A 27,093-nucleotide genomic window follows, 5' to 3' on the forward strand; every position below is an offset into this window, starting at 1 on the left:
CTGAAATGTTCTATCTGACTGCAGGACATGATTCCTAATCTGATGAATACAATGAGTATGATACAATACAATGAAACTTCGAAAGATTGCCTTAGAAATAGACTGACAGATGAGCATTTCCTTTCCTTTGGCCCCCTCTTTAAAAAGTTTGTCCATCACGGAATTGTGAAGTATTAGAAATACATCCATAATTCTGGCACATGAGCAAAAGCTCATTAGAGTCAGCTTTTGAATACATCTTTAATACTTTCATGATACATTCATACCTGGAACCCTACAGTATGTATTTATCTGTGTATTATACATGCTGTAGTAGACTGTAAATTCCTCAAGGGCAGGGTCCGCTTCATATTTGCCTTGGTATCTCCAGGACCTAGCACAGCGCATAGCACAAACTAGGCACTTGATGCTTGTTGAATCGAGTCAATTTGAAATAAGGAAAAGGGGGACAAAGTTTAGGGCACACATGAAGATGTTAGTTTTGGAAAAACATTGTTATTGTTGTTCATTTCAGTCATGTCCCACTCTGTGACCCTATTTGAGGTTTTCTTGGCCAAGATACTAGAGTAGTTTGCTATTTCCTTCTCACTTTACAAATAAGAAAATTGAGGCAAACAGGATTAAGTGATTTGCTCAGGATCACACAGTTAATGTTAGAGGCCAGATTTGTACCCACAAAGATGAGTCTTCTTGACTCCAGACCTGTACCACCTGGCTTCCCTAGGAAAGCACGGAAACTCCTCTTCCCTAATAAGGAGGGAAGGAAGAGAATATAGACAGAAAGATAGAAGTTACTTTTTTTTTCAAAAAAAAAAAAATTAAAAACCCTTGCCTTCTATCCTAGAATCAATTCTAAATATTGATTCCAAAGCAAAAGACTGATATGGGCTAAGCAATAGGGTTTAAGTGACTTGTCCTGGGTTACACAGGTAGGAAGTGCCTGAGGTCAGATCTAAACCCAAGACCTCCCGTCTCTAGTCCTGGCTCTCTTTAGCCACTTAGCTGCCCTGAGATTTCTTTTTGAATTGGCCTTTTTAAAATGGTTTCATGCTGAAATTTGTATTGCTCCTTTTTCATGAAATTCAAATAAACAAATATTTATTAAGCAGCTACTATGTGTATATAATATATCGTATAAGAGAGATAAGGCAGGGTGTCTGCCAACAAGAAGCCTACTATCTAATCAGGGAGGAGAGGCACATCCTTGGATATCTAGAATGTCCAATACAAACTAACACATATATGAGGGAATTTCAACAAAATGTGATATGGCATCTGAGCAAGGACAGGCCCTTTCTGTCTCAGTGGCATTGGAACTGGGTGATGAGATCATAAGCTCCTCTAAGTCAACATTCACCAGCTGTGTGACCTTGGGCAAATCCCATAACCTCTCCCAGCTTCAGTTTCTTTATCTGTAAAAAAGGGATAATAATGAACATCTACCTCCCTGGGTTGCCAAGTGGCAAATGGGAGACTATAAGTAAAGTGTTTTGCAAAGACTAAAGCACTATACAAATGGTAGCTATTATTAATATTTGGGGCAGCTGAGTGGCTCAGTGGATTGAGAGCCAGGCCTAGAGACTGGAGGTCCTAGGTTCAAGTCCGACCTCGGACAATTCCAGCTGTGTGACCTTGGGCAAGTCACTTGACCCCTACTGCCCACCCTTACCACTCCTGGGCCAAGGACAGTCCCTAGCCCGGATGAAAAAGGAGGAGGGTTGGGCGTGGGGCTAGCAACCCCACCCTGTAAAAACTACATCTGCTAAAGAAACTGCAACCTAAAGTAGGGGCAGCTGGGCTAGCTCAGTGGATTGAGAGCCAGGCGTAGAGACGAAAGGTCCTAGGTTCAAGTCCGGGCTCAGACACTTCCTAGCTGGGTGACCCTGAGCGACTGTGTGTCCCATTCCCTACTGGTTGTGGCCCTATGCTCCTAGAATGGAGTCTCAGGATAAAAAAAAAAAGAAAGAAACATACTAAGCTTGAATATTAGCAGCTAATCAGAAAGGAACACATATCATATTGAGTCTGTTGTTTCATCTGCACTGTTCCTAGAAGGACTGCTGACATGTCCTTGGCCTTATAGCCAGCATCCTTTCTTGGCCACTTGGGATGTCCATAGCTAAGACCTTCAAATTTCAGAAGGACCCATGCTGGAAGTTATTAGTCTGGCTGACAGGGGGTCTGGCCCAAGATGAATGAGACCAGAATAAAGTGAAATAAATATAGCAAAGCTCTATTTGGAGGAAAAGAAGGGACAAAGGGGGATGGGAGGCCAATGGCAATAGAAGTGGCAGTGGAGTGGTGGAGAAGAGTGAGGAGGGGCAGGAGAAGATCAGCACCAGCAAAGATGGCTGCCAAGTCTCCTGGAGTGGAAAATACTCGTTATAGTATGATTGTCTGGAGTGAGGTAACCTGGATTGCCTCTATTGGTCCAGGTGAGGTTACTTGAGTTATGTTCATTGGATGGCCCTGAGATGGTATAGAACCTTGGTCTCTGGGGATGAGAAGTTCATAAGCTTGATGGTCAATGATGTGGGAGATCATTTGTCTAGGCTTGACAGGAAAATCCTGGTGTCCTGCCAGGTTTTACTGGGCAGTTTCTGTCCCAGGCTTAGACAGGTGCTGGGGAAAGGGGGGCTTTGGTCTCATGATCTTTCAGAAAGGAAATCCTACTATAACATACCCAAGTGGTTGTCCAACATCTTGAAGTTTTCTGAGGATTGGGGGGAGAATCCACCACTTGTTAAGACAGCTCGTTTCCCCTCTTGGATAACTCTAATATCAGGAATGATGGGGGAGACTTCCTGGGTGCTGTGAATGCTAGTTGGGCAATCTGAAAAGTGGCTCTTCTAGTCTCTTCATTAGGTACCACCATCCCCAACAAAATTTATAACTCTATCCAGTTTGGTGATACCCTCTACTAAGATTCATCTCTCCTCTTTGTTTATTGTTCAGTCATTTTTGTCATGTCCAACTCTTCATGACCCTGTTTGGTGTTTTCTTGGCAAACATACTGGAGTAGTTTGACATTTCCTTCTCTAGCTTATTTGATAGATGAGGAAACTAAGGCAAACAGGGTTAAATGATTTGTCCAGTTACACAGCCAGGAAGTGCCCAAGGCCAGATTTGAATTCAGGAAAATGAGTCTTCTTGACTCCACGCCCTGGGCTCTATTCGTTATGGAACCTTCCTGCTTTCACCTCTCCTCTACTCCATCATAAGTACAACCCCATATGACATCAGCTATATTTGTATACATACATAATGACTCCCTCTGGGAATGGAATGGAATTATCTTTATATGTTTTCCATACTTTGGATTTCAGTCCTCTGTTTTGTCTTGGACTAAATGGGGTAACATAAACATTTGTTCAACAAACATTTATTAAGCACCTACTATGTGAAAAGCACTGTGCTATGTGGTGAGGGTACAAGGATAAACAATGACACATTGACAAGGAATTTATAATCTAATAAAAAGGTGAGACATGCATCCAAATAAATATGTTAGACAGAAATAATAGTATAAAAAGGATCTTGAAGAAGGGCATGAATAATTCTGGAAAGGAGAAGGTACTCTTAACTGGGAAGGAGATAGGGAAAGCTTGGTGGAATTTGTGTCCAAGTGTTTTAAATGTATTTTTGTTTGCAAATATATTCCATTACATGAGATCCTAGCTATAGAGTTGTACACTATATAGTGGGATACCATACAGCACTGATGGGCATCCTTTTGAGTTTGGTGTGTCAAAATTCACCAAAAAACTGAGCATAATTCGAGTGGTGTGTCACTTCAAGAAAAAAACCATAATTTGGTGATATTTATAGTTTAAATAACAAAAATGTATAATTGTGACATATGACTGTATTTAATAAACCAAAATAGGTAAATTAATATAGGTAGAATTGTCATCTATAGTGCACAGTGTCTACACTACAGTACAGCAAACGTTTCATCCTTGGCATGTGGCCCCATATTTCTCTGTATGCGGCTGCATGTGAGCGCGTGTCATCAAAAATGGCTATGTGTGTCAGTGCTGACATTGGTTTGCCGTCAACTCCATATAGTTTAGTTGCCTTATTTTGTTTATTTTTAAACTTTAATTTAAAGAAGTTTTTTAAACTCTTACCTTCTATCTTAGTATCAATTCTAAGACAGAAGAGTGGCAAGGATAAGGCAGTCGGGTTTAAAGGACTCGCTTGCTCTCAGGGTCACACAACTAAGAAGTATCTGAGACCAGAATTGAAACCAGGTCCCCCACTCCAAACCTGACACTCTATCCACTGCACTATGTAGTCCCTCCAGGCCACCTTATTTTAGAGATAAGGAACCTGAGATCCAGAGAGAGCAATCAATTTGTCCAAGGTCATTTCAGCCAGTTGCAATGGCAGATCTGGGATTCAAACCCAGATCTTTTTTTTTTTTTTTAATTAAGAAAATTTTTCCATGGTTATATGATTCATGTTCTTTCCCTCCCCTTCTACCAACCCTCCTCCCCCATAGCCAATGTGCAGTTCCACTGGGTTTTATTGTGTCATTGATCAAGACCTATTTCCATATTATTAACATTTACAGTAGGGCAATGATGGGCAAACTATGGCCCGTGGGCCAGATACAGCCCCCTGAAATGTTCTATCCAGCCCAACAACATTATTCCTAATCTGACGAATATAATGAGTAGGATACAATACAATGAACTTTTGAAAGAGTTGCCTTAGAAACAGACTGACAGATGAGCATTTCTTTCTTTTGGCCCCCTCTTTAAAAAGTTTGCCCATCACTGCACTAGGGTGATCTTTTAGAATCTACATCCCAAATCATATCCCCAAGGACCCATGAGATCAAGCAGTTGTTTTTCTTCTGTATTTCTACTACCACAGTTCTTTCTCTGGATGTGGTTAGCCTTTTTTCTCATAGGTCCCTCAGAAATGTCTTGAATCATTACATTGCTGCTAGTAGAGAAGTCCGTTACATTTGATTGTACCACAGTGTGTCTGTCTCTGTGTATAAGGTTCTCCTGCAAACTCAGATTTGCTAACATCTACCCAACATTCTTTCTCTGAGTCCCACAAAAAGCATTAATAATATTTGGTAATATTGTTATAATTTGATAATATTAGGCAGTAAGAACTTCTATCAAGCCACGGTTTAGTATTTTCATTGACTGAGAAGCCTATTCTCATGAGGATGTGGAAGTTAAAATCTATAGGCAGTAACCAAATCTGGGAAATATATGATTTGAAGAAGAATTATACTTTTTTTTAAAAGCCCTCGTAAATTTTCATTTCCCTCAAGAGTTTCTTTGGATCTGGAGGACAGAAGGAGACCTGAGATGGAGCTCTATTAATGTTGTTCTTCTCCCACTCAGCTTATTTTTCAGGAACTGGGGTCATTACAAGCTCTTAGCTCTTCTTGCTTAATGGTCAGTCTAGGCGCATACCATTAGTGTGTCTGCATCTTAAAATATATGTCTCTACATAGTGAGATATGCACTAAAATTTAGCTGGATCTAACACTTTAATTGAATTCTCTGTGCTTGCAAAAGTGCACACAGATTTATGGAAGCCACTTAATGAAATGAGTGTTGGCCAGCATCAAATGCTTCATGCTATTTATCACTCTAACATATAAAAGTAGACAGTGACAAGTTTTATGAATTGGAATTAAGGATCAGGCTTCCAGCATTCCTGGATGGATGCTTGCCAGGGAGCCTTCTAGGTCAATGCAGAAAAGGGAAATGGGTTCCTCATCATCCTCTGTCTATGGCTTATTGCCAGCCCTTAGAGCTGTCCTGTGTCTCCTACTCTTTGGGCAGGTCGAGACCCTAGTAAAGGACAAAAGTTCCCTAGATGACATTAAGGGGGATATGTTCTGGCAACATGACTCAGACATTGTTCTTCCCTTTTATTGTACCCAGAAAAAGCAACATAAAACATGCCTTTGAGATAACTTTTTTGAAGACAAATTCACTAGAGTGGACATGAGCCCAAGATTCTACCCTATGATGTAGAGAGAGAGAATTCAAAAAGCTTCTATGGCTGGAGACCCCCAGATGCTGCTCTCAAGGCATTGTTGAGGAAGCCATTATCAGAAAGGTCCATGCAGGCTGGGATGTGTCGGCTGAGAGAAAGGAGTTCACTATCTAGAAGTTTTCTATTTTAACTCATTAAAGTTAACTTCCTAACTGGTCCCCAAGCTCAGGTGTTTTATGCTGTTGAAAGACTGCAAGTGCTTTTAGTGTCCTCTAAATTTCAGTGCCTGAGATAAAGCTCTGATTGTCCTACCCTTGTTAAAGCTCTCCTGTGGCCTCATGTTGCAGCTTAAATGAAAGGGCTATTTTTTTGAATTTGCTTACTCAGTTTAAATTTACAGTCACTAACAGTAAGCCAACAGTCTTAAATTTTAAGTCCTCCCAAGGGTAATATCTATATTTATATTTGGTATAAATTATAATGCAAAGAACAAGACTTATCTTTTGAAATTGGACTGCCTGATGGGAATAATAATATGTGCCTATTATTTTATGAGTTTGGTTAATGTTTCCACTGATCTGTAGAAAGTTTTCTCTTTACATAACCCCACGGTGCTAATGGTCCTATTTTTAAACCTTTAGCTCTTAAATTTTGCTAAATCCTTCACCTTCCCAAGACCTGGGAGCCAGCCAGTAAGAAGTTTTGGCGACCATTTCTTAGTAATAAGAGTATTATCTTCAATAAAGAAAAGATTTTTAAAATTCAGATCAAGTTCCATTATGAAGATCAGTAACCTTTATGAAGAGCCAGTATTACCAATAGGGCTCATTAGTCAATCAACAAATATTAATTAGGCATCTTCTAGCAAAGCCAATGGAACCCCAATTTAGCCTCAGACATAGGTAGATAAGAAAGAAAAAAGGATGAACAATGATATGGTGGGAAGGGGTAGCAGGTCAGTGCTCGCTCAATGGTAATTGTCCAATAGATTGCCTGCTTCTGTGAAATCTCATTGATGTAGCTAATCACTCCAACGAACAGATCCCAACCTTTCCGTACCTTTTCATCCCATGAGACATTAGTCCATGTCCTTCCATAAGTTTGCCACATAGGCTTGGTCCCTTATCTTTAGGGGCCACCAGATAGGAGAATACTAATAAGAGTATCTGAGCTATCCATTGGTGATCCTTTGCTTTTGCCCCATCCATGACCAACTCATTTTTTTTAACCCTTACCTTCTGTCTTAGAACCAATACTGTCTATTAGTCTCAAGGCAGAAGAATGGTAAGCACTAGGCAATGTGAGTTAAGTGACTTGGCCAGATTTGAACCCAGGCCCTTCCTCCCTTCTCTAGGCCTGGCTCTCAATCCACTGAGCCACCTAGTTGCTCCCAACCCATCTTTTTAAGCTATCTTTTTCTTCGAGGATATCTTTTATGCTGATTCACCTGTATAATTCCATTTTTTATTTGTATTACAGGCTGATCATACCCATCATGCACCTTTCTGTTATATTACCCTTTAACTGATTAAAACAAATATTGATTTTCTATTTGTTTTTGGTTTATTTTTCTTAATTAAACTTCTAGAGCATTTCAGGAACGTACTTAGACATGATTCAATTCTTTAAAAGATGAAGATTTCCCAAGTTGGACATGATTATGGTCACACTCTTGAGAATTACTGAGACTTTACTGAAATGTTCTGGATTCTTCACTGATCAGATCACATTTGCCTAAACTCAAGCATATCTTTATGTTTGGAATTTGAGTAGATGATTTTCTTTTTTGGAATTATTAGTTTTATTCCTTTATGAAGGCTGAATAGCAAAGGTTCATTTGTTTGCCAAATGTAATTTGTTTCCTCAGAATTAAATTTAGATGTTATTGCACGTATTATATATATAGGATCGTGTACTACTAAGCACCAGTATCTCTTACTTTATGGAATCAAAATTTTCATTAAAGTTGTCTACCCATATAACATTCTATAAATTGAATCCTACAGAAAAAGCAATTCCCAGTAGACTGAAAATTGCCTCACTTGTAAAGGACTATTCTAGACCTCCAGCCTGGGGAAAATCTCCATTTTAAACTCAGAAGCAATATACAAGGAAAAAGGCAACCGTGTATGTTTAAAAGAAATGGGCCCAGAATAACATTTGCCCAGTGGCAAATAAAATAAAAGTAAGCTGGGTAATGACGATATAGGAACAAAAGGAAACTTGTCACACCTGAGTACCTTCAACCAACCGTGCTTGGCCCATTGATTGCCCTTTCTTAGTTTCTGACCTTACCTATGTTTCAGATGAATGACTTTGGATTGCCTCAGATGCTTCTTGTGAAACGGCCTGGACACATTAGAGATTCACATTTTTAATTATCTCATTTGTCCGTGGGCATTAACAACTGTACTGTTTCTTGACTCTTTGATGAGCAAATAAAAATTGAGCAAGGATACAGATATGTGTCCAACCCATTCTCTGCTGAACTTTCCCAGTACTTTTAGGATTTTCATATCTCCAAGATTTCCTCTCTATCCTTATCTCAACCTCCCTTCCAAAGCCATAGGAATATTTAACAAATGTAGAGATACCTGCTTGTACACTTTTTGGTCTATGTTTCTCTTTTTCTTCTTTGTCTGCATGCAAAACAATATAATCCTTAAGCGGCTACAGTTACCTATTTTGCCAGTAGGTGCCGCCATCCAACGACTGATGGATTCCAGCTTGAAAATTCTAGCCTGAAAATTAAGTTTAGGGAATTAATTTCTGCAAAATAAACCAGTGTCTTGCTTCGTCATTCCTGCCTATTCTAAATACCCCCTAAATGACTTAATTTTAAGGGATTCCCGTAGTAGTATTAATAGTGTTGTGTTTGTTTTTTTTTAATATGAAGCTTTTAAATGTCTATTCTATTCTATTCCTTCCAGGGGTACCTGATTAGCTGTGTCTGGAACTGTTACCGATACATCAATGGCCGAAACTCCTCTGATATCCTGGTTTACATAACTACCAATGATACTACGGTAAGCGTGTCATTCTTTAACTTCGGGGTCCAGCTTCTCATTTTGATTGAGATACGAGCAGCACCTGTGGTCTTCCTCCTTCCTTAAAAAGCTTCTGTGCAATTTGAATAATTCTAACATTCACTCCTCTGGTTACCAGCCTCAGCAGACTTTGTCATCCATGTTCAGGTAGGCATCAGTATATTCAGCAGATTCTACAGTCTGTTTATTTGGCAAAAAAGGTTTACGCCACTGAATGAAACCTGGCCGGTGACTGTCATCACTCAAATATATCAGCTACACATCGTAGGTCCTTAGCCATAGTCTTTTCAAAATTTTGGTTTCATTTGGAAAAGCAAAAATGTCCAAGTGAGCAGCTGAATTAAAGAAAACCATCCTCAAGAAGAAATTAATCTGGAACAGCTGATGGCTCAGTGGATTGAGAGCCAGGTCCAGAGAAGGGAGGTCCTGGGTTCAAATGTGACTTCAGACACTTCCTAACTGTGTGACCCTGGGCAAGTCACTTAACCCCCATTGCCTAGCCCTTACAGCTCTTCTGCCTTGGGACCAATGCACATTGGTATTATAATCAGAATATTCATTCTTCTGGATTATATATTCTGGTTAGAGTCTTAGATGGAAGATAGGGTTTTTTAAAAAAGAACTGATCAATCAACAAGCATTTTTTATTTGCCTACAATGTGCTAAGCACTGTGCTAGGTGTTAGATACAAAAACAACAAAACAACAAAGTAATCTCTGCTCTCAAGATTACATTCTATCAGGAGAGGCAACATATTATACATAAGTATATACAGAATAAATGTGAGGTAGTTAGGAAGGGAGTACAACCGCAGATGCAAGGAGTACGAAGGTTGAGAAAGGTTTTCATATAGAAAGTTTTGTTTGGGCTGAATCTAGAAGGAAGTGAGGGATTCCATAGAAGTCAGGAAGGAGTGCGTTCCAAGCATGGGAGACAGCCGGTGCAAAGGCATGGAGATGGGAAACAGAATCTCATTTGTGAGGAACAGAAAGAAGGTCAGTTTTACTGGACCATAGTGTGTTTGAGAGGGATTAATGGACGATATGAATTATTTTAATAAAAAAAACTACCACCAAACCTTTTTAGATTTTTTCATTATTTATTTTTTGTACTTAAATTTTGTTTAGTTAATTACTTCTTGTAGTATTATATATAGGCCAAATTAATCTATCGCCTAACCAGAATGTGTAATCCAGAAGAATGGAGGCTGTAATTATATTATAATAACGTTTAGCACATATAAAATGAAAATTAAAATGTCAACTCTCAACTCATATGGATGATAGTGAATATAAATGAGTCATTTCTCTGTTGAGTTTGAACATAGGAAATGCAAGGTGCTATTATAAATGAGTAATGTTTTTTTCCAGTCACTGTTAAAAATTGAGTTAAGACTGTATCTTCATTATGAGTCCATGGCGGAGATTATTTTTCCCAATCATTAAACAAAAAACATTAAGCATTTACTACATACAATTATGTCTTTAAATATGAAATTGCTCAGAAAAATAGCTCTTTGCTAAGTGTCTTTAGTCTTAGTGAAGAAATATTTTCTCTGCTTTGTAGTTTAGTCAATATACTAGGTAACTTTTTTTGCCATTACTTCCCTGTACCCCCTACTCAAGGGCACAATGTTAGTAATTATGTTTTAAAAAATTCACTACTTAAAAAAAATTCCTGGTGAGAAGATAGATAGATGATCAGATTCCCTGTGTGAAACTTGAGCCTCAGATGGCATTTCTGTAGGAGCAAGTTCTCTGAAAAATTAAAATATGGCTCTAGCTTTGGTATTTGTAATTGCCCAGTGCTCAGATCATATATGACCTGTGTGACCATGAGGAAGTCACTTTAACTCCTCCAGACCTCAGATGCTTCATCTGTAAAATGAGGCCATTGAACTAGATCTAGTTATTTTCTTAAATAAATACTCCTTAGAGATCTGGATTGTTGAATTTTGGGTCTAATGCTGAAAGGGACCAATTTTCAGCATTAGTCCCAAAATTCAATAATCTGGATCTCTAAAGAGTATTTTTTTTAAGTGAGGGGAACATTCTATTATTTTAGGTGGACCTGGCTGTAAAAGATTTATGGAATGGAATAGGAAAGAATTGTGAAAGATGAGAAAGCATAAAGATATACATATATATTATTTACTAATAAGAATTATCTTCATTTAGACTCAGACTCAGAATTCTTGAGTTTTCCTCTTGTTTTTTCTTCCCTTGTAAATTTGGGCAAGTCATTTTACTCATTTAGACCTCAATTTACCCATCTGTGAAATGACTTGGATTTTAACAAAGGGGTAGGGGCACATATAGACTGGCAACACTCCTGAAGGAGGCTAGAATCAGATTAAAAAATAATTGGAAAATATTCAATAAAACTAATAAAAATAAGAGCAGCTAGGTGGCTCAATGGAGAGAGTCAGACCTGGAAATCAGAGGTCCTTGGTTCAAATCTGGCCTCAGACACTTCCTACTTGTGTGACCCTGGGCAAGTCGCTTAACCATGTTTGCCTCAATTTCCTCTTCTATAAAATGAGCTGGAGAAGGAAATGGCAAACCACTCCAGTATCTTTGCCAAGAAAACCCACATGGAGTCACAAAGAGTCAGTCATGACTGAAAACAACTGAACAGCTATCCTTCAAACTCTGTATTTTTTACTTTTGAGGTTGTGATAGTAATGGGCATAACAATAAAGTGACCATAATATTGTCCAAAGTTGAAGGATCAAATGATTTCTATCACTTTCATTCTATTATCTGCCAGTCTTTAGATCCAGTCAAGTGAAATCCAAGTCTCTCTTTCTTTGGCTTGGGAGGAAGGATACCTGTCTGATGGAGGGGGCACCCAAAATGTATATTTAAAAAATCAAGGCAAAATTAGTATCCAGCTAAGCTGCTGATGGGAAATGGAAGGCCTTCCCTTTGAGGAGTCAACAGAGGTGCTGATACATAAAGGAAACCCAGAATCTCACTCCCCCTCATTAGATGGAGTGGAGGGGAGGGGAGGACATATGTCGAATGTGAATGTATTTTTAAAAATGGGTGTATGTTAAATGTGATCCTTATGCAAGACATGTTTTAGAGACCATTTGGGGGCTATGTTCTAAAAAAGGATTCTTGTCCAGGTAGGGGTTAGACTAAATGATATCTGAATTCTCTTGTAACTGATATTTCATGATACTGTGTCAGGAAGATAAAATATTTACCAAGTGCTTACTTTTTTGGGTCAGGCCATGTACCAAGGACTATGAATTTAGAATTGGTAAACTGGATTTGGACATAGAAGACTTGAGTGTCTTCTTCATCTATAAATGAAGGGTTTAGACTACATGACTTCCAAGAGCTCTTCTAGTTCTAGGATCAAATAAAGTCTTCAACGAAGTCACCAGAATCAAAGCTAAAAGGAACCACTTATGAGAGAATAATTTGGAAATGATCTTCCCTAAAACAATTCTTGCAAAGGGATCACATTTAACATACATCCATTTTCAGACATGCATCCACGTTTGACATACTTCCTCCATCATTTACTCTTTTCACTGAGGACTTCCACTTTTACTTTAGTAATAAAAGTGAGGCAACCCTTTCCTTTAACCTCTTTAGTGCCCTTTTCTTTGTCTCAAAACCCTTTGCTATCATTCCTAATTGTCTCCTTTTATACAATTCTTTTAACTAAAAAGCTCATCTCTTTGCCAAGGTTGTCTCCCTATGTGCTTACGGGTACCCATGTTATGCGTCCCAAAGATGTGCTGGAGCCAGCTCAAACCAGCCGAGGAGACCAGATTATTAAATTTTCATTGTGAGAATTTACTCCTTGGAAATTGGCATATGTTATAGACTCATTGGCCATACATACATAGAAAGATAAGTAATAGGTCAATCAAAGAGTGAGCATTTACTAAACAAGCAAGACAGTATCCAACTTTAAGGTCCTTACAATTTAATGGAGGAAGACGATACATATGGCAGCCTTGTTTGGTGATAGCTGGGAAATTACAGGAAGATCTGGCTCTCCGTAAACTAAGACAAAAGCTTACCTGTCAGAGCCTGGTACCTCAGGGTGGGCAGAGTCCAAGATGCTAATTAAGGAAACTGGTTGGAGTTTAGGCAGCATGCTATGGAGTTGGCAGGGAATGAAAACTTCATAGATCTGTTATCAACTCCCATAATGCCTCTTGTTACCCTGCAGATCAACTTGAACCAAAACCAAATCGACCAGGTGGTGTTAGTGACCTCCTCCCTACTTTCTTTTATTCTTTGTTATTGCCTTTGTTATGTATTCCTGACAGCTACAAAATCCCTGGTCTCCAATTTATATGCAAATTGAGACTTTAGAAATAAGAGTTCCCCCCATATTTATACATGTATGTTCCCCTTCAAATATTAGCATTTAAAACTGAAGAGATTCTAGTATTCTAACATTTTAATAGTATGCATTTATTTCTAAAAAAAAGATGAAGGCATTTAAATAATTTCCATTTTAACTTGGAATTTCTGTGTGATTGAGTCTGTTGGAAAAGAGTCCAATGAACTCAAGGCAGCATCCCATATTTGAATTGCAAACAAAACGAAGAATGATCTCAAGAAACTATGGCAGCTTCTTTGTTTGTAGAGTGAAGGACTATGGGAATGGAAAATGGCATGTAGTATCAGATTCAGTTAATGTATTCATTAGTTTTGCTAAACTGCTTTTTTCCTTTCCTCCATATCTTTTAGTTATGAGAGATGGCTTTTTGGTCAGAGGAGGGAAAAGAATGTATTTGGAAATGAAGATGATGAAAAACAAAAGATGTCAATTTAAAACAATTTTTTTAAAGATGCAGAAAAGGAAAATTCCTATCAAGTAAGGAATAAGAAGGAGAATATAAATTTATTTCTACAAAAGGGAGAACATTTGAATAATTTCCATTTTACCTTGGACAAGTCACTTAGCCTCCTTGGACCAAAGTTTCCTTGTCTGTAAATTAAGGGGTAGGACTAGATATAGCCTCTGAGGTCCCCTCTAATTCATGATTCTATAAACAAAAAGGTTAAGATAAAGTCTTGGGAGATGGCCATGAAACTTGAGGGAAGCACATTTGGGAGAGGTGTGGAATCAGAGGTTCTTCCCCCCTAAAATGGGTTGGCACAGTTAATATACCCCTAAAAGTTCTTTAACTCCTGGAAACTTTATTCCCTATAACTAATATATTATTGAAAGTGAATTTTCTGATTTCAGGTAATTCATGGATGAGACTCTGCAGTATCTAGAAAGGGAATTAGAGGATCAGCTAGGTGGCTCAGCAGATAGAGAGCCAGGCCGGGAGATGGGAAATCCTGGTTCAAAGCTGGCCTCAGATAGATCTTAGCTATGTGACCCTGGACAAGTCATTTAACCCCAATTGCCTAGTTCTTACCACTCTTCTTCCTTGGAAACAATATTTAGTATCAATTCTAAGAAAAAATATATATGTTTTTATTTTTTTTAAAAAAAGGAATTAGAAAATGCTGATTATAACAAGATGGCATAATATTCTTGTTTTTTTTTAAACCCTTAACTTTTATATATTGGTTCATAGGTGGAAGAGTGGTAAGGGTGGGCAATGGGGGTCAAGTGACTTGCCCAGGGTCACCCAGTTGGGAAGTGTCTGAGGCTAGATTTGAACCTAGGACCTCCCATCTCTAGGCCTGACTCTCAATCCACTGAGCTACCCAGCTGCCCCACAATATTCTTGTTTTAAAGAATTAATCAAAGCGAACTTTATAAACCTAGAAATACATAAAACACAGACTGGCAGTTTTGGGCACACTATAAAAAATAAATTGTTTTTTAAAAGTAAGTCAGACCAGAATGCTAAGCCACATGCCAGTAACAGAAATAAACCAGAGAAGCAATTTATCGTATCCAGGTTGAAATTAGATTCAGTTCATTAATTTGGAGCCTGAATTCTTGCTGTAGTATCAAGGGCACCCTCTTACATATGGGAGCCCAGAAGAGCTCCCAAGGGTTCAAAGCATTTTCTGAGTTATCTCCCACTCAAAACCAAAGGTCCTGAGCCCCTACCAGCATGTTTTCTTTTTATAAGCCACCCATTTCAAAACAAAAGATTTGTTCATTCCTATTGTTGTAAACAGCATTATGAATAAAGGATCAAAACAAATTTCTCCATCCTCTGCTCATGCACACATGGATTACACAGTCTCAAATATTCCCAAATCACCAGTGGGGCCAGCATGTAGACAGAGCACACATATCAGTAACCCATATGGCCATTAACATATTGTTGTACCCAATATGGTGGACATACATACAACATGGGAGGTCAGAGTGTAAACCTGGCCAGGACAGTTCACTTTTGTGATATTGCAGAGCTTTCTGCATCTTCCGGTGAGGTCTTCATGCTTTCTGCTGCTCTCTGTAGGACATAACATTGTCTCTAGGAGGGGCAGCTAAGTGACTCTGTGATAAGAACACCAAACCCAAAGACAGGAGGTCCTAGATTCAAATCTGGCCTCTTCCTAACTATATGTTCCCGGATATGTCATTTAACCCTATTTGCCCTGAAAAACCAATACCAAAAATAAAACATTGTCTCTACAAAAGGCTCCATCCTCTTGGTTGTACTATCCCTTGTCACATTGATTCTACTACTGATCCATTTCTGTGTCTAAAAGTACCCATGATAGTTTGCCTAGGTCAACTTCTTGTGTTCAAACTGTGAGGTACGAAGAGGAGTTTAAAAAAGGGGACAACAAGTCAAGTAATACTAGAACTCTGTAGAACCAACAGATTCTCCTTATTTAAAACTTGTGCCATTTTAGTAAGCTGATCATGAGACTATGTACATTTTTCAGAATGTTGTTTCCTAGGCATATAGCCACACCAAAATTTCATTCAGCATTTGGATATGTGTTGATGCCAACTTAAAGGATAAATGTCATGGCATTTTCCCTAGGAATAGAGGCCAGCTGATCATCTTTTCAGAGAAAGTCTAGCTGGGACCACCGCCATTAGGTGGGAGAGTAGAGTAGATAACTTTTGAAACTCCTTCCTAAGATTCAGTTTTAACCCTCTGCTGTCTAATACCATAACCTGTTTGTTTCCTCTCAGAATCCTCATGTGTTTCTGTCCCATGACATTGTTTTAGCCAGGGGTCTTAGATCAATGAGTCTTAGATCAATGAGTCTTCTTTTTTCATTATAAAGGAACTCGGATCTCTACAGCTTTCTAGTAAGTTCATCTATAATCTTTCCAGGGAGATTTCCTAAAAAAGGCGATTGCATACATAAACATTAAGAGGTTTTGTATCTGGAGAGTCATGGTTGCCCTGAGGAGGACACACACAACACAGGAGCAGACAAATACACAGATGGCCACTTGGAACCCATCCTCTCAGAAGAGTTTTTCAAACAAAGTTTGATTTTCATTGAAGATGATTTCACCTTTTAAAAAAATTACACACAAATAGAAATTTACTCTAAAGTGAATCACAAAAAAAGCAATCTCATAGCTGGTTTAATTTGAGGAATGAGGTTTGGAGCTTATTTTTAAAGTGTCTAGAATATATAAAGGGAAGGGAAGGAAGCAAGAGAAAATAGCAGTTATGAACTTGTTGTCAGGCAGGGACTCCTAACCTGAGATCCATATACTTGTTTCTGTCTCTCTCTCTCTCTCTCTCTCTCTCTCTCTCTCTCTCTCTCTCTCTCTCTCTGTCTGTCTCTCTCTCTCTCTCTCTCTTCCCCCACCTTTACTTTCAGTCTTAGAATTGATAAGGCAGAAGAATGGTAAGACTTAGGCAATTAATGTTAAGTGGCTCTCCCAGAGTCACACAGCTAGGAAGTATCTGAGACCAGATTTGAACCCAGAACCTAGATCACCTAGCTGTCCCTACTTGTTCATTTAATATTTTGATAATCACTTCAGTATGAAGGATGGAAGGAAACATTTAATAAGTCCCAGCCACTTACTTTGTCTAGAAGTGGTCTGCAATTTCCTTCTCCAATGTGTCCCCATTTTGCAGATGAAGAACTGAGGCAAATAGGAATTAAGCCACTTGCCTAGGATCACACAGCAAGTAAGTGTCTGAGGGCAGATTCAAACTCAGATCTTCCTGACTTCAGGCCCACAATTCTATTCTCTGCACCACCTAGCTACCCTGGTTCCAGCCTACCTTTTCCCTATTTCATATTATTCCCTTTTATGTGAGGTTTATTATACTGGACTCTTTGTTGTTCCTGAAATGTGACATTCCTTTTTCTGTCTCCATGCCTTTATATACACCTCTCCCCTCACCAGCACAGAATGTACTGACAGAATTATAGAATTTCAGAAATGAAAGCAATCTCAGCGAAAAAGAATCCCTATTACAGTGTTCCCAAAAAGTGATCATCCACCCACTCTTGAAGACTGTTAATGAACCGAATTGGGAGGTAGTCCATCGACAGCTCATTCGACCTTTTAGTAGCTTCAGTTCTCTAAGTGTTAGAAATTTTTTCCCAACATTGAACCTAAATTTGCTTCTTTCTACCATCTACCCATAATTCCTAGTTCTACCCTCTAAGACCAAATAGAACAAGACTAATCTGTTTCATATTTCATTCTTCAAATAATTAAAGATAGCTGTCACATCACTCTAGTCTTCTCTTCTCCAGTCTAAAAATCCCCAGTTCTAGCAAGTAATCCTAATTTGGCATGAATTTAAGGTTATTCACTATTCTGTACACTTCATCTAGATAATACTCTTTAGCACATTGATGTTTTTAAAACACAGTACCCCAGATATGGCCTAATTTTCTTGACTGTGTTATATTTGTTATAAGTTTTATATATACCATATATATATATTTATGTAAATTTTTTTCTTTTCCAAGAGTTAGGGAAGAATACAACACAATGATGACTTCCCTATTCCTGGAAGTTATGATTCTATTTTTAAAAATTCAATTAACAATCATTTTTTCCCATTTCTACTTTCACCCTGCTCCACTCTCCCCACTGGAAATAAGAAAAACAAAAAGGAAAAACAAAACCTTGTAACAAATATGCCTAGTCAAGGAAAATAAATCCCCCCATTACCATGTTGAAAAAACATATGCTTCATTTTTCATCTTGAGGGAGGGAATAAGCATTTAAATGCCTCTGGAACATGCTTCATCAATCAGCCATCTGGAATCATAGTTGATCATAGTTCTTAAGTCTTTTGAAGTGGTTTTTATCTTACTGTGTTATTGCTAATGTATAAATTATACTGTTTCTGCTCATGTCACTGTGCAGCCGTTCATATAAGTCTTCTCAGGCTTCTCTAAAACCATCCTCCTTTATTATTTTCAATAGCACAATAGGGCTGTGAGGTAGATAGAGCTCCGGGCCTGGGGTCAAGAAGACCCAAATAAAAATCCTACCTCAAACACTCCCCGGGTATGTGACTCTGGGCAAGTCACTTAACCTATTGGCCTCAATTTCTTCATCTGTAAAATGAGCCAGAGAAGGAAATGACAAACCACTCCAGTATCTTTGCCAAGAAAACCCCAGTGGGGTCATGAAGAGTCAAACATGAATGAAAATGACCAATAACAATGGCAATAGTATTCCATTGCATTCACATACCATAATTTGTTTAGCCATTCTCCAATGGATGGACACCCTTTTAGTTATCTGTTCTTTGCTACTACAAAAATAGCAGTTATAAATATTTTTGTATATAGATGGAGCCTTTCCTCTTTTCTTTGATCTTTTTGGGGAATGGTGTGTGTGTGTAAATTAAAAAGTGGTTTAGTAGCTTTTAGGGTTTATTTCCAAACTGCTTTTCAGAATGCTTGGCATAATTTACTAACAACAGCACATTATTGGGGGAGGCCTCCTCCCCAAAAAACCCTTTTCAAAATTTATCTTTTTGTTGCCTTGACTACTCTGTGAGGTAGAAACTCAGATTACTCGAATTTTCATTTTTCTAATTAATAACATTTAGGAGCCTTTTTCATACTGTTAATAGTTTATATTTCTTATTTTGGATAGTACCTGTTCATATCAAATCCTTGAATCATTTATTAACTGGGGACTCTTTTAAAGTAGCTCAAGATCTGATTAGCTTTTTTGGCCTCCCTAGCATACTGTTGATTCATTTTGATCTTTTATTCTACAAAAACAACCACATTTTTTTTTCAAATAACTGTCTAACCATTCATCTCCTCTTGGGTACAATCCTTTTGCCTTTTAGAAGTCTTAGTCTCTCATGCTGCCTGATACAAAAATAACAAATTTAAGGTCCAGAATGAAGCGAACGTTTTTAGACATGGCCAATGTGGGAATTTGTTTTGCTTGACTATGCATATTTGTTACATGTGTTAGGTTTTTCTTTTTTTTTTATTCAGGGGGTAGGTTTAGAAGAAGAAGGAAGATGGTAATAAGTTTGTGTTAAAGCAGCCAGTGAACATTTATTAAACTCTTATTAACAGCTAAACATTGTACTGAGCTCTGTGGATAGGAAGAAACTTTTTTAAAGTTCGTGTCTTCAAGGAGTTCATATTCTAATGGGGAAGACTTTCAAGATATAAACAATATAAGTAGAGGGTAATCTTGGGGGTGGAAGAGAGAGAGGGAGGGAGGAAGGAAATTGATAACTACTTATTTTTCTGTAAATTGTCAAAGTGAGAGCAGTTGCAGAGAATTTTGCAGAAAGAAGGAATTGAATGAGTGAAATTCATTTCTATCTCCTTCACTGTCCCTGAAAACAATTTCCCTACAGGATACAGCCAGGGAAATCTCCTTTCATTCATATTTAGACTGGAAAGTGATGCCAGATATTTCTTCCTCTCAGTACTTGGGAGAAAAGGTGGTGAACTTTGACCCTCTTGAACTTCTGACTCCTTTGTGATTGAAAATGAACAAACCCACATGGTAGTCCAAAATCTGGTTAATCCTTTCCTTAAACTAGGAAGCTCTATTTCTAGACAAGTAATATAACATGACCTAATTAATGTAAATATGGCTTATTTTCATCAGGCTACTCCATGAAAATGAGATCTATTTTTGAATGGTTGAGTTCAAGGAGAAATGCCTAGGATAGAGCTGGCAAACATATTTTAGTTGTTTGACAAATGTTTGTTAAATTGAAATAAGCAGACTTTGGGGCCAATTAGAATAGGGAAATGAGAGACCTTTGAAAGGAAGTTGTGTCTGTAAAAGGTGGGGGTGGAGGTGGTTATTTGAGGCTTCATATGTCTACATCTGACATAGTCATCACACCTTCCAAGATCACTATTTGAAGGAGTGATTTTCATTTTCCTCAGTGGAAATTCAGGTTCACTTTTCCAGGCTTTTATAGAAGAACTCTTTGACCCAGAGCAGGGAATTTCTGAACGCTAACTTTTGGCCAGACTAAGTCTCAGAGTTGTACTTTCTCCCACAAGGATGTTGGCAACACAACAGCCCCTAATCTGCTGGCCCTATTTGAAGATTTCTTTTTTTTTTCTGAGCTTTATTCCATACCTCCCTGATCCCCCATATTTTTCCTATGTATTTGTATTTAACAAACCATAGAGGGAAGATAGTCACCCATTTTAAATAGTGGTGGAGGTTTTTTTAATCATTTTGCCAAACCATCACATCCCCCATATTAACCAGTGAGGTGTGGTGGAAAGAATATTAGATTTGGAGACAGGAAACCTGGGTTAGAATCCTGCCTCATAAACTTAACCAGCTGTATGAATGTGGGCAAGTCTTTTAACATTAAGCCTCATCTATAAAATGAAGATAATAATATACTATCATAAATTCCCTTTCAGAGTTAGTGAAGAAAGCACTTTTCAGTCCTTGAAGTGCCATATGAATGTGTGTTGTTATAAATAGCCACACCAGGAACTGGTTGATAAATTTCTACTTGAATTTAGTTCCACCAAAGAGTGTATTAATGCATCATCAGAAGATGGCTCCATATTCTTCCTTGACTAAACTAGAAAAGAGAAATGGAGTCTCTCATTGTGGTTGCCTTCTTTCCTTAGCTATAAGGAAACTGACCAAAAAATCTGTTGGTCATAATGAGCTCATCCCAGATGCCTGGTTATGTCTACTTTCTCCCATCTTTTCAAAGTCCTGTTCTGTTTTTCTACCCAACCAGCCCCCTCAAATCTTTCTGCTAGGAGGTAGACAATAAATCCTACAAGCTTCACCAATTAATTTTTATGTTGTCCTTTTTAACCAAAGAGAAGGAACTTATGTTGTATGAATCATTAGGCACTACTGATTTTTATTTTTATTTTTTTGTAAGGCCAGAAATTAGGATCTTCCTATAAAAGCTGAGGATTCTTATTCAGACATGGGTTGGACTAGATGGACCAGCCTTTTCCAGTTCTGAGGTTCTATGATTCTATGACTCAAGCTGCCCAGAAAGCAATGTTTTCTTAAGTAGGTCCCTTCAGAGAAAGTTTACAAAACATTATTTAAATCTATAGGATTACTCGTAACCTTCTGTTTCATATGGATAGGGTGCCTTGAGCCCCAAATGAAAGGAGACCATATGAGTAAACTGATTATTATGGAAAGATAATTATTATTCAGGCAGACTGGGGATATCAAGTAAAGTCTAATCCAATAAATATTTATTAAGCACCTACCAGTCACTATGTTAAATGTAGGGGATATAATTGATAAAAAAGGACACTATTAATTCAAAATTATGTGCTTCTCAAATATAAGTCCCTCCATTTGGCTTTTAAAGATCTTCACAACCAGGCCCCTTCCTTCCTTCCAGTCTTTGTGTCCATTGCTTCCCTCCACCCATGCTATAGTCCAACCATAAAGATCTGCTTTCTGTTTCTCATATGATAGTTTTATCTGATTTTTCTTCCTTTACTTTGTGTGTCCCTCATGTCTTCTCCTCTCCCCTTCTTAGAATCAAAGCGTCGGCTCAAAGGCTACTTTCTACAGGAGTCTTTTCTTAGACCACTCAACTGCTCTCCTACAGTTAACTCTCCATCTTCTCTGCATGTACCTTGTGAAGTCTCGTGGAGTTGCTTATCTACCTTTTGTGTCCACCTTTCATGCAACTCTCACCTGTGACTCCACAGAAACTCTAGCATGTGAAGCAGTCATTCCCCAGGAAAACTGCCTTGGCAGATGAGCTAAGCCATGTTAAATTTAATCAGAAGGTCTTGAACCCATTAGAGAGCTGGGGTGGGGGTGGGGGTTGTCTCCAAGCATATGAAGATGGCCTCTGTTGAAATAGGTGGGTGAGAACAATTTGTTCCAATGGCCATGAAGGTAGGTGAAGTTTGGAAATTGGTCAGACAATGGAAGATGCCAAGTTCACCCATTGCATCTCAGGCCACCACCAGTTGTCCTGACTTTTGTCTTGCCACTGGACTTCAAATGAAGTAGTGCTTAATTAATGATTGTTGATTAACTGGTTTCTGCCTCAAGTCTCTCCTTTCCCCATTCCATCTAACAGTCAATAAGTATTCATTAAGCATCTATTATTACCAAAAGAAAGGCAAAAGACAGTTCCTGCCCTTGAGGAGCTCACAATCTAATGGAGAGACAGCAACTATGTAAAAACAAATTATAATCAGGATACATAGAAAGTAATCAACAGAAAGAAGAGGTACAGATCTGATCATATCACTCCCCTACTCAAGAAGCTCTGGGGGCTTCCTAATCAATGTCTCTAGGATCAGCTATAAATTCTTCTGTTGTATATTTAAAACTTTTCACAACCCAGCTCCCTTATCACTATACCTCACAAACTCAATAATAGTAACTCACCTTTATGTAGTGCTTTTCTTATAATAACTCTGAGAATAGAGGTAACCACTATTAATTCTATTTTACAGATGAGCAGACTGAGGCCCACATAGATAAAAGTAGTTTTCCCAGATATGTAATTAGTAAATGACGTAGTTAAAACTTGAACACAGGTAATATCTAGACTGGTGATGTCTAGGCAATGGGGGTTAAGTGACTTGCCCAGGGTCACACAGCTAGACAGTATCTGAGGCTAGATTTGAATCCAGGATCTCTTGTCTCTGAGCCTGGTTCTCAATCAATTGAGACCTCTAGTTGCCCCTGAACATAGGTCATCTGACTCTCTTTTTAATCTCTTTTTAATCTTAGAAATAAGGTCAGATAAGTACTTTGGGGAATAAATTTTTAGTTGAAAGGTAGAAAACAAGAAATGAGTTTCTTACAAAATTGTATAGTAAGAAATAAGTGTTAGTGGGAGAGTAGTATGTTGAAGGTAGTATTTATGAAGTGAATGGCTTCAGAATCATCACAACCATGTTGTATCTTTTGATTCAACAAAAAGGTTAAGGAAAGTGGGGGCAGCTGGGTAGCTCAGTGGAGTGAGAGTCAGGCCTAGAGACAGGAGGTCCTAGGTTCAAACCCGGCCTCAGCCACTTCCCAGCTGTGTGACCCTGGGCAAGTCACTTGACCCCCATTGCCCACCCTTACCACCCTTCCACCTATGAGACAATACACTGAAGTTAAGGGTTTAATAAAAAAAAAAAAGGTTAAGGAACGAACCAAAATACTGAAAAACCCAATAGTAACTAATATTGAAAGTACAAGTCCCTATAAATAAATTTTTCCAGCAAAGAAAACTAGTTTTCACTGTTTGTTCCATAAATATCCTTGTTCTTTGCCTCGATTTATGGAATCTAGACCTCTCCTAGAACAGTGATGGTGAACATTTTAAAGACTGTGTGCCATGCCCTACCCCAGAGACTGAGTGCTGTGTCCCCCTCTCCCCCCATTCTTATCCCAGAGACGGGAGAGAGGAAGTACTCCCACTGGGCTGCTGGAAAAGAGGGATGGGTGAAGTGAACAATGTCCTCAATCTTGGTGGAGATGGGGAAGGAAGCAGCTCCACCCAAAGGCCTTCTGCCTCTGGGAACATTCCAATGTCTCCAACTGTCTTCACCTGTCAATCAAGGTGAGACTCTCAGCTCCCAGAGTCTGATTATGACACTTTATAGTAATGAACTCTTATGGGGGATGGCACACATGGTCACAGAGAAGGCTCTACGTGCCCTCTTTGATATGTGTTCCATAGGTTTGCCACCACGGTCCTAAGAAATTGGTGGGGTTTTTTTTCTCCTGACCCAATATTTGTTTAAGTTCTTTCTTGGTGCAACTCAGTAATTGGACAATGACTCAAAGAGTAACCATGCAGGAAAAGGGAGCCTTATTCTCATATTAATTGCTCAGCCATAGTCTAAAATTGATCCAAATTCACCAGTGGATAGACAGTTGGCTTGTTCTTCTTTAATATCTCTCAGAGCCCAAGTAGAGTTCCATTGGGAAAGATTAGCTTAAAACAGTTTTGGTTGGAGCCCAGATTTTCCAGGTTTACATAAAGCTGTTCCTAGAACGGATGTAATGAGGTCAGAAAAGGAACACTTTATCTTTATTTTATTTTTATTTATTCGTACTTTTCAGGCACTTTGAAAAATTTTATTCAGTTAATTGATTTAGAATATTTTTCCATGGTTACATGATTCATGTTCTTCCCCTCCCACCCCAACCCCCCCCCCCCAGTTCCCCTTCCCTGTAGCCAATGAGTAATTCCACTGGGTTTTACATATGTCATTGATCAAGACCTATTTCTAGGGGGGCAGCTGGATGGCTCAGTGGATTGAGAGCCAGTTCCAGAGAAGGGAGGTCCTGGGTTCAAATCTGGCCTCAGACACTTCCTAGCTGTGTCACCCTGGGCAGGTCACTTAACCCCCATTGCCTAGTCCTTATCACTCTTCTGTCTTGCCTTGGAACCAATGCACAGTATTGATTCTAAGATGGAAGGTAAGGGTTTAAAGAAAGAGAGAAAAAAACCTATTTCCATATTATTAATATTTGCATTGGGGTGATCACTTAGAGTCTACATCCCCAATCATATCCTCATTGACCCATGTGATCAAGCAATTGTATTTTTTTCTGTGTTTCTACTTCCACAGTGAAAAGGAAAACTAATCACATCTAGATGGTGTCCAGTTTCAATGGTGACTTTAAAATATTTTGCAGTATATTTATTTCACAGTATAGCACTTTAGAATTTACCACAATCTTTGGTCCAAAGTGGACTTCATTAAAACATGCCAAAAGACATGCTTACTCATTTCAAATACCATATTTATTTTTTCTTTATTTTAACATTATTTTAAAATTTTTGAGTTCCAAATTCTATCCCTCCCTTTAGCTTCTTCCCCACCCATTGAGAAGGCAAGCAATATGATGTCAGTTAAACATGTGGAGTCCTCCAAAACATTTCCATATTAGCCATATTGCAAAAAAAAATTTTTTTTAAAGCAAGAAAAATAAAGTGAAAAATTTTTGCTTCCATCTGCACTCAGAATTCATCAACTCTCTCTCTCTGGACATAGATAGCATTTTTCATTGTAAGTCCTTTGAAATTGTCTTTGATAAGTATAGACTAACTACATCTTACTTAGTTGATCATCATTACAATCTTGCCATTAACTATGTGTGATGTTCTCCTGGTTCTGTTCACTTTACTTTGCATCAGTTCATTTATCTTCCCAGGTTTTTCTGAAACGATCCTACTCATCATTTCTTTAATAGAATAGTATTCCATCACAGTTATATTCCATAATTTGTTCAGCCATTCTCTAATTGGTGGGCATCCCCTCGGGGTCCAATTCTTTGCCATCACAAAAGGAGTTGATATAAATACAATGTTCATTATTCATATAATGAATGTATATATGTTGGACACTTTAAACTGACTTAGGGCACAAATGGTTCTGTTACTTATTAGAAGGTCTATATACAGAACAAAGAAGTGAGCATACAGAATTAGCTTGCATGTCCTTAGAAAACTATATAGCTCTCTTTTAGACTCTTGAACACTTTTTCTGGAGAGTGATTTGCCTTTGGGAAGAAGTATTCCTTTCTCTAGTTGACAGGAAAATGTCAGGAAGGGCAATAGAGACTGTGGAGAGGGAGGGAGGAGTCCAAGGTGGCTAGGAGACAAGAGCAGTAAAAACTAAGCTTTGAATTAGCATACTGAATTAGGATAACCTATTTGGGACAGGAAAGATACTATATGAACAAAAACAAAAAAACCCTATAACACACATACGCGCACACTCACACACACAAAATTTGAAAGACTAAAACTTGACCCTTAAGGGGTTCACTTTTTAAAAAAATTATTTCCCTTCCTGCTGTACAGAAGAACATAGGGACAGCCTCTCATGGGCAATTCAAACCAGGGAATATTTATGAAGTGTTTTAATCCTCCTTTGTTTTGTGTTCATAATTTTACCCACACCTAGAAAATCTCTGCCTCATTTTTACCTTTTGAACTCTTAGCCATCTTTCAAATTCCAATTTAAATGTCACTTTCTCCAGGAAGCTTTCTTTGATTCTCACCCCAAGTTCATAAGGATCTTATTAAATTTTGATTGTGAACATTGACACCTTGGAAATAAGCTACAAATCAGTCTATCCAGATATTGTGTCATTGATTGCCTGGACTTTTTAAAGTGATAGAGGAGAGAGCAGTGATGCAGATTAAACTTACAAGTGTGTCATGTGCAAACAGGATTAGTTAGGGTTTTGTTTTGTTTTTTTTAAGAGTTTGTTGTTAAACATTCACCAACACATCACTGTACAAGATGCTCTGTGAAGTCTGAGGACAGACTAATTGCTATTAACTGAAAGAAGCTCAAGAAAGGATTCAGGAAAGGTGAAATTTGAGTTGGACTTTAAAAGATGGATAGAATTCAGTAGCAGAGAAGGGAAGGACAATTTAAGTTTAAGGAAACTCAATCAAAAATAGCAAGATGTTTCAGAAGTCTGTGCCATTATTATATTGGCAGGATACTTTCAATAAGAAATAGTTTACCACATGGGCATCAGTACTCTGGCATTCTCATTTCCTTTGGGTCTGTTGTATATATAGTTATGTGAGTGGGAAACTGAGTTAAAGGCTTTGTGATAATCAACTAGGGAGGTAACACAGTGGATAGAATGCCAAGACTAGAGTCAGAAATACTCCTCTTTCCGAGTTCAAATCTGGCCTCAAACACTTAGGAGCTGTGTGACCCTGGGCAAATCACTTAACACTGTTTGCCTC

At 38.3% G+C, this 27,093-nt stretch overlaps 1 protein-coding gene across 1 annotated transcript in view; it reads left to right on the plus strand.

Annotated features, from left to right (window-relative positions):
* Nucleotides 1–27,093, plus strand: part of LAPTM4B (lysosomal protein transmembrane 4 beta) — a 117,535-nt gene that overhangs the window by 63,239 nt on the left and 27,203 nt on the right. Inside the window, exon 6 of the mRNA XM_044668563.1 lies at nucleotides 8,904–8,999. Within this exon, the coding sequence (XP_044524498.1) occupies nucleotides 8,904–8,999 (96 nt within the window). The remainder of the gene's footprint in view (nucleotides 1–8,903; nucleotides 9,000–27,093) is intronic.

The sequence above is a fragment of the Gracilinanus agilis genome, chromosome 1 (assembly GCF_016433145.1).
Source record: "Gracilinanus agilis isolate LMUSP501 chromosome 1, AgileGrace, whole genome shotgun sequence".
Lineage (NCBI taxonomy): Eukaryota > Metazoa > Chordata > Mammalia > Didelphimorphia > Didelphidae > Gracilinanus > Gracilinanus agilis.